The following is a 14,016-nucleotide window of genomic DNA, read 5'->3' on the forward strand; positions in this document are numbered from 1 at the left end:
GCATGCAGCAGCCAACAGTAAACAATCCTTTGAAGTTCCATTTATTTTGACAGCCTCCCAATGTTGATCTTAAAAGTACTTGGAACGGAATGAAAATTATTGACCTTTTTTTCTCTCTGTGCAAGGGCTTTTCTCAGAAATTACCTCCTAGCCCACACAGAAATGCATAAAAAAAAGAAATGCCATCACTCCCCAGCCCGCTCCATTTCCTCCTCTTCAGTATGTGTGCATCATTATCGGAGGGTACTTCCCCGCCCCCCCCCGGAAGAGCTTTTAAGTCAGAAAAAGCTAAAATCAGTAGGTGCCTCGTTCTTTCAAAGGCAGCTAAATTGATGCCCTACCTACCGCAGCTACCCAAGAGTATTCACTCCCCCCCACCAATAATCATCAGCATCACCATGGGGGGGGGGGATGGCAAGCAACGAGTGCTCTTTTCCTCTGTGATTCAGAGGCAGCATTAGAAGGCATTGAGTTCGGGCCGCGCATCCATGGCTGAATCCCTGCTTGCAAATCACGCGCGCAGCCCCATTCTCAGGCCGCAGAGGAGCTGCTTTACTTCAGATATTTTCGGCTTGAGAACTCTCGTCATTTCCGCCAGGCTCTCTTGAGCGAACGCGAGAAGGCAGAGGGGAGGGACCGAGGAGAGCAAGAGAGAAAAGAGCGCGACAAGCGTGCAGCTCGGGGAAGGGAAGCTGGCGAGGGAGCAGCTGGAGAGAAGAGGCGAAACGCTGGCTGAGCACGAGGCTGACAGCGCCTCTGCCGCCGTTGGATGAAAGCTGTGAACCTCGGCGCCTGCAGGCTCCCTCCCGAACATCCTGGAGACCGCGGGTCACGGGGGCGGTAGGCAGGAGGCTTCGGAGCTCGCCCTCCTCCCGCCTGCTCCCCACTGAGGCTGCAACATGAACTGAAAGCCCCACGGGGGGGGGGGGGGAGTGCGCGCGCTCATGCGCGCTCACATACTCAGGCGGAGAAGAGGAACCGGGAGAGGAAGGCGAGGATTTTAGGAGCATCTTCTTTCACTCACTGCCGCTTAACGCGTCGCCGGGGTCTAAAGAGCAAGAAAGGCTATATCGTGGGGGGGAGGGAAAGGGAACGGGAAACCCGCCGCGGCTCCAAGGACCCTCGCTCTGGCCGCCGCCTCACCATTCACGTTTATTCAGGGGCACTTCGCAAAGTTTCCCTCATGGCGCTCATTATGGAACCTGTGAGCAAGTGGACCCCGAGCCAAGTGGTGGACTGGATGAAAGGTAAACGGAAAGCCCCCGATGGTGCTGCCTTGGCGGTGGCTGAGGGAACAGGGATGGTGCCCCCCTCGTCAAACTGTGCATGTTTTGTATCGTTTCATGTGATTGTGGGACGGCTGGACGCTGGAAACGCGGGTTCGAAGAGCGAGGCGCCCCCCTCCCTTTTCTGCCGGCTTTCTAAGCCTTAGACCAGAGGCATGAGCTGGACTCCGGCTGACTCGGGTGCGTGTGGAGGTGTTAATTATTTAGCAGCTCTCGAGGCTCCACCGGCACGTCGGCCAGGTGCTTCTGCTGTCGCCGCGAGAAGGGGTGGCGAGACAAGGAGGAAGGAGCCTGCGACTCCCGGCTCTTCTTTAATGCTTGCGCGATGTTCAGAGAGGCTTCGCTGGTCACTTCGCGGGTATCCCTTTCAGTGTAGTGGTGCCCCGCACGGATGTCAAATCCCGATCGTATTCGAGGAATGAAACGGACTGGGTGTTTTACCTGTATCTTCTTTCCAGCCGTTTTGCTTTACCATTTATTTTATTTTAGCATGGTCACACTGATCAGTCTTTCCTCGTTAATAGGTTATCTAAACTTTTATGAGATATAATCTAAATTGAATACCACCCACCAGTAGCAGTTGAAAACAATGGGGTGTAATGGAGATGTTTAAAAAAATCATGCAAGTCTTGTAAGATTTTTTGTGCTTGAACAAGGAGGTGAAATGCAAGCTAATTAGAAGGCAACCAAGAAGGCCAAATACAACTAACTATAAAAGAATGCTGTAACAAGCCTTGCAGTGAGGGTAGACAAGAGTGACGGGAGAGATAATGAAGAGCAGGTGCCAAGACACAGTAGTGCCTCTTGAGGAGAGAGATGAGAATGACACCTTTATGTCGATGGTAGCAAACAACTTGATCTAGCAACCAGAATGACAGTCTTTCATGGGTGAGGGAATATGCAAGGCTGAACATGGCGCGGGGGGGGGGGGGGAAATAGTAGCCTCTCATCTTGGGAAGCATGGTGGCTATGGGGGGGGGGGTAACAAAAGAGACAGTCTAGTATTCTTTGGGACTGTGAGTCGTTGGGAAAATATGCTTTAAAATGATTGAGATATCACAGTGAGCATGAAATATAGCTGTTGTTTGGGTGTGGGGTGGTGGTGGAATAACAATCTGGTATCCTTTAGGATGCTACAATGATTTGTACTACAACTCTTGGATGTTCCACTTGTTTTCCTGTTATAGTGTACCTGTACTCCCAAGGGATGTCAGACTGTCATTTCAGACTGTTCTACACAGCAGCTGAGCTGCTATGGCACCCACTCTCAACAGCTGTCTTTTTTGTCATTCCTCTGTAGCTCTTTTAGCCCACTGACATGTCTTGCATTTCTCTCTTGGCTGGCATGCTATTTATTTTAATATCTATTCCTGTCAACTTCCCTTATCTTTCATCTATAGCATTTGCTATTTTTATACCATTTTCCTCCCCCCCCCTTTTATATCAAACAGAACTAGAGAGCTTCTTGGATGATTTGATGGTTGGTGGCTGCTCTTAAACTGACTGTCTAGTTCACTATTTCCTTTATTAATATGGGTGACAATAGCATGGAAGATAGAAATTTTTGAAGGGGACTGTATGTGTTTGTATTTCTTGGTGAAATAAATTCCAGAGGTGTAGCTGCATTAGTCTTTTGCAGCCCAAACAACTAAGAGTCCTGTGGTACCTCCATAATGTAATTTATTTATTTATTTAATTTATGCCCTTTTCTCACAGTGGGGATCCAAAACTGCTTAAATTGTTTTACTCTCCTCTGCTTTATCTTCTCAACAACCTTATGTGATAGGTTAGGCTGAGTGTGTGGAAATGGCCCAGTGTCACCTAGGATACTTTCATAGCAGAGTAGGGATTCAAAACTGTATCTTCTAGATCCTAGTCTAAACTCTAAATGATAATGTGTCATAATCTTTTGTGAGTCAGAGACCACTGTGTCAGAAGTATGACAAAATAAATTGCCCCTCCTCCTTTTCTGCATCTAGAAGTTGCTTAGCTAAAAAAACTGCAGCACATCTAACCTTAATAGTCATGCATTAAGCATATTTTACCATTGTTTAAAAATGCGTGAATATGTTGTCAGTATAGTATGCTGGCCAAACCAGGGAGACTAACATGTTTTACTTACCTCATATTTTCTGTTTCTTCTTTCTCTCAGTTTAATCTGAGAAAAATTTAGGTTATGGACTTGAATCGGAAGAGGGAGTTTGATCCAGACACAAACATATTAAAATCTCATATTTTATTTGAAGTCTCACTGTGTTCAATAGGATTTATTCCTAATAATGTGTGATTAGGATTATAGCCCTTAACATGTGCTTAGTTGTCCATTGAAATAATTGTGATTGAAAAGTATTTAACGTGGGTGACTGGTGCCCAGATTTTAAACATTATAGCACTGGAAGATCTTATAAACCGTATATTATATTTTATGTATCGTTTTGTTAATGTGTTTTGTCAATAAATGAGATCACAAATTTGTTCTCGAATTTTATGTAAAGAATTTAAAAATTAGCTCTAGTTTCCCCAATAGTCAGAGAAGGCCTAGAGAAGTCTCTGAAACCATTCTTCATGAGTGTATAGAGGCTATAGAGCCTCGAATCAGTACTGATCTTATTTAAGATACTTATACCCTCCTCAATGAGGACAAGAAGCCGCTTACAACATCATTCTTCCTTCCTCACAACAACCACACTGTTAGGTAGGTTAGGCCAAGAGAAAGTAACTGAACCAGAGCCACTAAGCAAGCTTCCACGATGGAGCGGGGATTTTAACATGGGGCCCTCAGATCTTAGAGCAGCACTTTAACTGCTACGCTGTGCTGGCTGGAGAAAGGACTATGTCATAAACTCACTCTTCATATTAGTGTTGCCTGTCCTGCTTATGTGGTAGTGCTGATTGATTTTACTTCATTTATACCTTGCCTTTCTCTCCAATGGGAACCTAAACCAGCTTCTCTTCCCAAATTTTCCTCACAATAACCCTGTGAGGTAGGTTAGAATGAGTGTATGTAACTGACCCAAGGTCATCCAGCAAACGTCCATAGTAGACTGCGGAAATGAACCTGGGATGCCCAGATTGTAGACCATCACTGTAGCCACTACACCATACTGGCTCTACTGATGATTAGCTTCAGCAAATATTACAAAATCTGGATTGTCTACCTTCTAAAAATAAAGATGATATATACATGTTTGTTCTGTAAAAATTACCTGCACTGTAACTCTAGTTTTCCCCTTATGATAATGGGACTGTACTATTGCAAGCAAGCCTGGTACAAGGCTTTATTCCTGGATCAAGGTATCCATTTCTATCTTCTCCCCTTAGTTTGAACCCTGCCCAAATCTCCCCCTTTCTGTATGTTGTTTTCTCTCTCCCAAAGCAGAAACTGAAAGATACATAAGCAGCCATTCCTTCTGTTTATCTCCATTTTAGTGTGCTGGTTGTGGTTATTTTGTTGAAGCAGGAGTATGGATGATGAGATTGAGTAAGTGGGCTTATCCTCCAAGTGGAGGCTGGAGCTCTCCTCCTGGAATTACAACTGATCTCCAGACTAAAGAGATCCATTTCCCTGGAAGATAATGGCAGCTTTGGAGGTTGGACTCTATATGACCTTGCATCCCTGTTGAGCTCCCTCCCCAACTGTGCTTTTCTCAAACACCATCCCCAAAGGAATTTCCCATACTAGAATTTGCAACACTATAAGTGAGTGGTATATAATTGCTATCATTTATGTGGAATGACAGGAACGTAAGGGATGGAGAAAGGATGAATGTGAAGAAGTTGGTTCTGATAGATTATGGCACAGTGGTTAAAAAGCTTAGTTTTTTTAAAAAAATAGTTTTTGAAACTAAAATTTGATTTTTTAAAATTTAAATGGGATTTAACAAAGAACCAGTTTAATCAATTGTTATATCGTAACTATTTACCATCTACTTAACCAGACATACATTTGGGCATTGCCTTTTTTTCTCATGAAAATAAACTGCTACACTCAGTAGCCACCATGGTTTTTCCTGATATTTCTGGGCCTTTAGTTCTGTCTAAACAAAAAGCACATGTGTGCCTAGCTAATGTTGTGGTTACCACCATGTGCCTAGTTAACATTCCAATGTACAGGCAATAAGTAATGTTATGTACTAAATAAGCAATGTATTACGGTAACATTTTCTAAAATTATTATATTTAAGAAGCATTGTTTGTGTTGACACCTCCCCCTCCTTGGAAATATTCAGGAGGCACTGTAAATGATGCTTATTTACCAGTTTTTTGAGGGTGTGTGATGGGTGGGCATCTTCTAAGAGTGGGAGGGAGAGATTTTATCTTGGTTTTTTATTTGGAAATTTTTTAATCATTTTGTAAGTTACTTTGAACTATATGGAAAGGCGGGTTATAAATGTTTATTATAAATAAATATAAATAAAAATTCTTTATGCTATATTTAATCTACCTCCCATCCATCTGCCTTAGGCTTGCCATTCCCCCGCTCGGGGCAGGAATCCCCTGCTTCCACCTCCTCCCCCTGCCTCCACTTACCTGGCCAGCAGGGGGCGCACCCCCGGGGCATCCACTGGCAGTGTGGTGCACTCCCATGCCCTGCAGTGGGCCCATTTGGGGCTGAATCGGGCCCCGCTGGGGCAATTCAGCCCTTTGGCTAGTGCAGGATTGCTCCTGGGCCACCCTTTGACCTGTGTGATGATGTCACTTCCTGGAAGTGACTTCATCATGGTGACCAGGAGCATGTGTGCAAGAAAAATCTACAGGGAAGGAGGGGAGGTAAAAGCCAGCATCCCAATCTCCCGCCAGGAAAGTGAAGGGAACTGACAACCCTAATCTGCTTCTTGTTTTAAAAATATGCTTCAGTTTTGAACGTATGATTGAGGATTTCAGGAAGTGTTTTCATTTATCTTCACTTAATGATAAAACGCTATATGTGAAATGAGTCATCTTATTATTATGTATACATGGGGGAGAGGAAAAAATGTAAGCTGCTTTGGAAAGAAAAGGGGGGTATAAATTAAATAAATAGTATAATTGAAAAAATCAATTAGTCTGACAATGTTTTGATGTCTAATTTTGATTTTCAGTTGGCAATAAAAACCTCCTGCTCTTCATCTTGTTTGTCAAATCCCCCCCCCCCTCGCTGGCCATACCACTGAAGACCTTCCACCACCCATGCAGGACAATGCTGCATTTTAATATTTAATATTCTACACCCGCCAATTTTAATGGTTTTTTATACGATGTTTTAATGTTTTTATAATGTTTTTACTGTTTTTAATTTGTTGTCAAACCGCCCTGAGCCCGTCTGACGGGGAGGGCGGTCTAAAAATGTAATTAATTAAATAAATAAATAAAATATACTGTAGCAGTAGGACAGTCTGTTTGCATAAAGTTAGTGCTAAAAGGGAAATGGAACAAAAGCACTTCCTCAAGAAAGGGCTTAATGGGTTGTTAGCCCAATCCAAAGTCTCAACATATTGTCATCACTGATATGGCCCTGGTGTGCTAGTAAAAATTCTGAGTGCATTCAGCCGATAGGAAATTTGTATCAATCTCTATGGTGTTGAGAGCATAGGAGTTGTATGTAATTCTACGGCAGTCTTACTGCAATCTACCAATCATGCCATGGCATGCCAGTGAGGCCCCCATATCAGCCAGATATGGAAGAAGTCAATCATTGTACACCAATGCTGTCCTGCTCTTACCCATGCACAAGGAAAGGAACAAAGAAAATGCAGTACCCCCTTCAGGGTAAATCATGACTAGGATTTTTGGGAAAGCATTATCCAGAATGCTTTCCCCCCCAAACTTTTTTGCAGAAAAATGTTGAGCTCTCTTGTGCAACCCTGTTCCCATTTAATAGGCAAACACACTGAGATGGAAGATTAGCCACATGTCTCCACATGTCTCCACAGCTTATTTAGCAATGGCAATTCTGAGAGGCCAGCAAATCTTCTGCCCGAGGGCTGAGGTCTATCTAGGATGGGGTGGGCAAAGAAGGATTCAGACACTAGTGCAGCCATAAGAGCACACAACTGCACATCCACAGAAGACATTCCTGTCAACTTCCGGATACCTCACTGGGGAAAGCACTCATTTGGCAAACAGGAGTCAAGGGTTAAAATTCCACCAAGGCAAGAAAGCACTGCTGGCTGGCATGAAACCAATCAGCAAAACAGAAGGAAGAGGCTGGACCAACTTTCTGGCTCTCAAAAGTTTTTGTGTCTTTGCAGCTGTACTGATAAACTGCAGAATCGCATATAAGAACTACCTTTTTTTTAACATTATTTCATGTATAGCCTGCCTTTATCCCCAGTGGGACCAAATGCAGCTTACATCGTTCTCCTCTGTTCCATTGTTCCTCATAACAAACCCTCTGAGGTAGGTTAGGCTGAGAGATTGTGAATTGTTCCTATCACTGCCTGCCCATTAGAAGGACATCTGTGTTTGTTAAGCAACTTGCAGTGGTATAGGAATCAGTCTAGATCAGGAAAGTTGAAAATCTCACATCAGAGCAGCTACTGTGTAAATTGTTTTGAGTCTCAGTGAGAAAAGTGGAATATAAATACATAAATAAATAGATGCATACTTCGTGTATCTTGTGTTGTAGGCTCAGCAAATTGTTAGCATTGTGTTGTGAGTGGAGTCCATTCTCACCTCTTTCTCCTGTATGGCTGTTTGCAAAGAGTCCAACAAGATGGAGAGTAATAACTAATATTCTGTAGTATTCTATAGTAGCAGGAAACAAGGAGGTCTCAAAATACTGCATGTGTTGCCCTTGGACTTCCCTAAGTTTTTTCTTCCTGTTTGAAGTTTCCCACACTGTGAGATGCACATCTTAGGAGGAGGGATACATAGCAAATACTTTATCCCTTAAAGGGAATTGCATTGGAACTATGACTAACATATCTGCTGGAGCTAATCTATGGGATTCTTATCCTGCAAAGTAATTATAGGCACTATTAATGTTTCCCAGCAGTAGCAAAAGCTTGAGGAGAGTGGATGGCAGCTGCTCCCTATGTCTCCCACTTACAGGATATCACCTTAATAGTGTGTTGATTTATTTGCACCATAATTGCAAGGGATGTGTGTTTTCTGCATTGTTGCTGCTAGCCAACTGTTGTGAGAAGGAAGGCCGGGGCTTTTTTTTCTGGAGAAAGAGGTGGGGGAACTCACCCGGGGCAACTCCTGGGAGGAGGGTGAACCCTTGTTACTATATACACATGCACAGCACATGCACACTCCTGGGACTAGACAATGACATTCACTTCGTGGAAGTTTGGGCCATTTAGGGCCAAAATTGGGCCCAAATGGGCCCCAAATGACCAGGATTGGGCCCGAATCAGCCTGGAATGGGCTGCTGCCACACGGGAGAGCACTCTGCTAAGCAGCGGCCTGATCCTGGCAATTTTGGGCCTGATCTTGGCCATTTTGGGCCAAAATGGGCCCCAAACGGCCAGGATTGGGCCCGATTTGGCTTGGATCAGGCTGCTGCCAAGCGGGGGAGTGCTCCACCACTCAGCAGTGGCCTGTTCCAAGCCGTTCCTCCACCCTCTTGGCATTTGTGCTTCCCCCCGTCAGGAGCAGGCTTGCCTTTGCTCCAGGGGAACTGATCTTCGTCTGGAGATCAGGAGGCAGGGCCACCAGCACAGAGAGATGCTGGAATGCCGTTCCTGAGTGTTCGGCAGAAAAAAAAGCCCCGGGGAAGGTTGTTAGAGGCAATACATGGAATAATGTTTGTTTACTTTCTTGATTGTTCATCCATCACCAAAATCTGCCATGTGTATTTTAAGTAAGGATAGAGAGACCCATGCCATAGCTGAGAGGTATCCTACCTCTGCATTGGTGCCGTGGTTATACTGGTGTCAACATTATCTCCAGCTGTACAACTGTATCTTTTTGTATTGGCACTGTGCTTATTTGGAATTACAGGCCTTTCAGAGACAGGGTTTAAGATGGCTTCCTGTGTGCCCTCCTGCACCAAAGTGAGATTGTTTTAAAGAGTGGAACAAAGAAGAAAATTAAGAAGCTGTCGTCATATTTACCACATGAATCATTCTGAGTCCGTTGCTCCTCTGCCTCCCCCATCGCCAGCACTCCAGTTTCTGCAGTGGCTTTCAGGTCATTTCAGTGCTTGTTCTCTTGTCTCAGTTCTTTGATCTCTTAAATGAATTTGGCCATTCAGAGGATAGTTCCCTCCCATTCCATTTCTAGTTGAACCTCTGATGCTAGAAAAGTGAATCAATTGCAAATAGAATGGCAATATTAAAAAGACAGGAGATAATTTTTTAAAAAGAAATCAGACAATGTCTAGCTTGCTTTTGCTAGCAGGTAAATGAAATGTCTTTGGTTCTCATTTGGTTGAGTTACAAAGTTCCAGATTTTGTCTTCCTTTTGCCCTCCTTCTTGTAGATGAATTATTCATGTGAAGATTTTTTACCTTTTGAAAATATAGTTAGTCAAATTTTATGTAAAATGTATATGCGGCAATATTTAAAGTGTGTTTGGTGATGTTTTTTTTAAAAATAAATAAAAAAATGAAATCATAACCTTTTTCCTGACAAGCTAGGAATATTTAGCTCACTACATTTATAGTTTATCTACAGGTGGTAAATGGTGTGTGGGGGGTGGGAATTTAATTCTGAGGTTCTAATTTAAAAAATTTGATATACCATTTTCTCTTTATAAGCAGGAAGCATATATTTAGATAGTAAATATTTTCCAGCATAGTGGCTAAAGGCTGATAGTGTTTAGGATTTTTGAGATACGAAAATCTCAATTAGAATGTTCAGTAGAAACATGATTCTCAAATTTCAGAATTTTAGTGATGGAATCTACCTACATGAGGAGTAAATGTTTTAAAAGTTTGGATATCTCTTAATGATACCTGTATTGCTATGCAGAGATTTCTTTTTAGTATGCATAATTTACATTTCTCCTGATATCTTTGTGACTTTGAGTTTTAATAATACTGATCATTATAATGTAATTTGTGACAACTCTGGCACACCTGTCAAAATGGATTTAAATGCCAGTTTTTTAAAAAGCTGAAATCAAATATCTGATTTTAATATAAAACGTTGGTCTATGCTTAATCATTCTGAAAAGAGTTGCCATAGCAAAAGTAATACTGCACATTTAGCCTTTTGTCAAATTTTAAAATTGCATGTGACATGTATAGGAGTTTTGAGCTACAATCTGATAATGTTGGGAGCAAGTCACAGGAACTTATTTTTAAATTAACATCTACTGAATGGGACTGTAGAAAAGAGCAAGAGTACAGTAGCTAGGGGTGCCAGACCCCCGGTGGGGGTGGAGGATCCCCCGCCCTCACCCCCCACACCCCGCCCCCACTTACCTGGCCGGGGGGGGTGCGCACCCTCTGTGCGTGCTCCCCTGCGGAGCTGCGTGCTCCCATGGATCGGGCCCGTCTTGGGGTGCTGCAGCATGCAGGAGCGCTCCTGTGCACCACAGTGGCTCAAAATGGGCCCGTTTTGAGGCGCTGTGGAGTGCAGGAGCACTCCTGCACTCCACAGTGCCTCAAAAAGGGACTGATTCGCAGGCACATTTTGGGCTGCTGTGGAGTGCAGGAGCGTTTCTGTGCTTCACAGCAGCCCCCAACACAAGCCCCTGCGTAGCGTGATCGTGCTGGGGGGGGGGCGTGCGCAGCATGATGACATCACTTCCCAGAAGTGACGTCGTCACGCTTTGCGGGAGCTTGCGCACACACACACCCCTCTCAAGACAGAGGTGAGAGCCAGGCCCCAATCCCCCTCTGGGAGATTCAGGGGGCCTGGCAACTGTAACAGTAGCACTTACAAGACTAACAAAATTAGTGGTAGGTAATGAGCTTTTGTGAGTCACAGCTCACTTCTTCAGATACCAGAATGAGGCTGTTTGTTATTTTCTCAGAAAAAAAGCTTTGTTTCTTGAGCAGGTTTTCCGTTAAATGGGAAAGTGGTAGTACATTAAATAGTTGTTATACTTTTTTTGATCCATATTGTATTGTTTCTACATTAGTTGTTGGCGTACATATGGAGTAGGAACATGTTTTCCCAGGAGGCATCATTAACAGTTCAGCTCAGTGTAGTTCTGGTGGATTTATTTATATTTTGTATTTTGATATTTGAGTTCTGTTTGCATGATCCAGTGTAACAGTCTTGTAATTCCCTTCTATTTCAAACTTATTTGTGTGATCCAGGGGTTCTAAGAGGCTAAAGAGAAAGGAAAGTTGAGATAGCAGTGACAAAAGAGTCTATGCGAGCTGATAAAAGACAAAGCAAGCAGCAATAGAAATGTGTGATTGTTAAGGGCTAGTAAGTGTGATTCTTAAGGGACAGTAAGTGATGTGAATGTACTGCACTGAACTGAACAACGAAACCAAGAACCAAGACAGTCATCCGGAAAGAATAAGAAAAGCGTTCTGGTGAGGTTAGTTAATCTAGGGTAATTATTTTGTACTTCACATTTGTGAAGATAAACTGTCAGTATGTTTTGGTTATTCTTTGCAAACAAGGTGCCATGGAAATTCTTAAAACAGAAGTGGCTTATCTTGTCAAGAACACACAGTTTTTCCCTTATTGTTTCAGTGGCCACGATCAATGTTTCAGTCATTGTGGGATAACTCTTTTCATATTTGATGTTTGCACTGTATGATTCAATGGTGTTGATGTAGATTGGTTACTCTTTGATAAATTTTAGGAAATCTTGAACACTGGGAAAAATGAAGATTTCTTTGGCAGTTGGGTTATTTGCCTACATTCTTCTTTTTTTCCAAGGCATTTTCCTTATTTACAGTGGAGTAGAGGAAAATAATGTAAGCTGCTTTGGGTCCCCATTGGGAAGAAAGACATGCTATAAGTGAAATATTTTTTTTTTACTTTAGAAAAATAAACTGACCTTTTTGCCCATCAAAATCTCATAATCAGAGCATAATGGCTAAACAAAAAGAATGAAAAACTGAATGAAGAAATGAAAAATGACTTTCTAGAACGGCCCAATGGTTTAACCCAGGGCTTGACAAATCCCTTATGCCAGGTCACCAAGGCACCTAGAAATTTCATTGTTGTGCCTAGTATTTTCAGTAATGTTTTTATTGTAGTTTCTCTCATTGATCCTCAATAGAAATACAAAGCTTATTTATCATTTCCCATCAGAGTAAGTTTTGCTGCATGATATAAAAATTGCATGTACAGGAAGTTCTTGTCATTGTTTGTTTATATGCTAACTTTATATGCTGCAGTGATGGTGGATGAATTAATTTCTGAACCAGTTGCTTTCTATACTGACTCCATTATTCAGTTAAATGAAACTTTTTAAAGCAGTCCTTAAAGATATAAAGTCATGAAGGTATGAAGCGGTGAAGTCATCCTGAGCACTTACTTAGAGCTGCTATAGCATAGTGGTTAAGTGGATGGGATGTGAATCAGCAGTTTGCTGGTTTGAATCCCACTACTGCCATGAGTTCAGCAGGTGGCCTTGGGTAAGCCATTCCTCTTGGCTCCAGCTTCCCAGATGTATTATAGGGATATTAATAACAATGACATTGTTCACCGGCTGAGTGGGCAATAATCAATCTAGAAGAGCAGTATATAAGCATACTGTTATTATGATTAAAAACAAACCAGTCAACCAAAAAAAATCAGCTATGGTATCGGGGAGTACTTAAGTAGTTTCCTGCTTACTTAGCTCTACAGTTGTAATAGAGTTTCCTTGTAGTGTTAACTGCTGACGTTTGCAGTTAGGACCAGATGGTTGCTCATCTAGACCTGAACTTGAATAGTACAGCATGGAACATAAGTGTATTTTCCTCCTGTTCTCTATACTGTTCTTGAAGATTTTAGGGGCAGGGGGGAAGAGGTGCGTGCCTTTTCTCCTGCAGGATACTAGGAACAATGAAGGACAGGCCAATTTCCTGTCCCTTTTTAGTTTTACCTTTGAAACCAATTAAGCACCAGTTAAAGAAAATTTTTAGTGTTGTATGACTCCTGGACAGAGTGTAGAGTAAGCGTCTGTAAAACTGGAATGGATACAGCAATTAAACCCATTAATATCAAAAGAAGAGTATTGCATCTTCATAAAGAGTATCTTCATAAATTAAAAAAAAGTATGGGCTGTATCCAGCAAAATAGCTATCATAAGGAGTTGGCATCTTTCTCTGCCTTCCCTTTCCCCATGGAGTCCAATGCCACCATAAAACAGGGGGATGCTGTGAAGAGGTGGAAGAATCAGGAGGAATTCCCTTCTTCCTCTTCTTTTGAAGGCTTGTATCAGGCTGTTACATGATGTAAGAGATTCAACAACAGTTGTGCCTTCTCTAGTTGTAACATGGTCGTTCACTGAGCAATGGAGGAAGGAAAAGAATTAATATTCTCCCAGAAGACCAGGAGATCATTAATATAGTTTTATAGCTGATGGCCTATATTATGTGAATTACTTGATTGTCAGTCAATGCAAAGTGGTTGCGTTACTATACTACAACATGTAGTTTGAAGATGCATGACTACATGAATGAAAGTTAATATGATATGACTACAGGGAGGACAGTTTGGGTAATGATGATTGCAAATTATGGTATAAGTGCAGATGATGAGTCTGTCAGATATGAAATTATGAATTTGAATAGATTATTGTTTTCATGCCCTGACCCAGGTAGCCCAGGTGAGCCTGATCTTGTCAGATCTCAGAAGCTAAGCAGGGTCAGCCTTGGTCAGTAATTGGATGGGAGACCTCC

General features: G+C 42.5%; 1 protein-coding gene across 4 annotated transcripts in view; it reads left to right on the top strand.

Moving 5' to 3' along the window:
- The first annotated feature begins 1,143 nt into the window (after window positions 1-1,143).
- CNKSR2 (connector enhancer of kinase suppressor of Ras 2) overlaps window positions 1,144-14,016 on the top strand; it is a 281,178-nt gene continuing 268,305 nt past the window's right edge. For all 4 annotated transcript variants that reach the window (XM_054973601.1, XM_054973600.1, XM_054973602.1 and 1 more), the window contains exon 1: window positions 1,144-1,247. In XM_054973601.1, the coding sequence (XP_054829576.1) occupies window positions 1,184-1,247 (64 nt within the window). In that variant the 5' untranslated portion in view covers window positions 1,144-1,183. The remainder of the gene's footprint in view (window positions 1,248-14,016) is intronic.

The sequence above is a fragment of the Eublepharis macularius genome, chromosome 3, assembly GCF_028583425.1.
Source record: "Eublepharis macularius isolate TG4126 chromosome 3, MPM_Emac_v1.0, whole genome shotgun sequence".
NCBI lineage: Eukaryota > Metazoa > Chordata > Lepidosauria > Squamata > Eublepharidae > Eublepharis > Eublepharis macularius.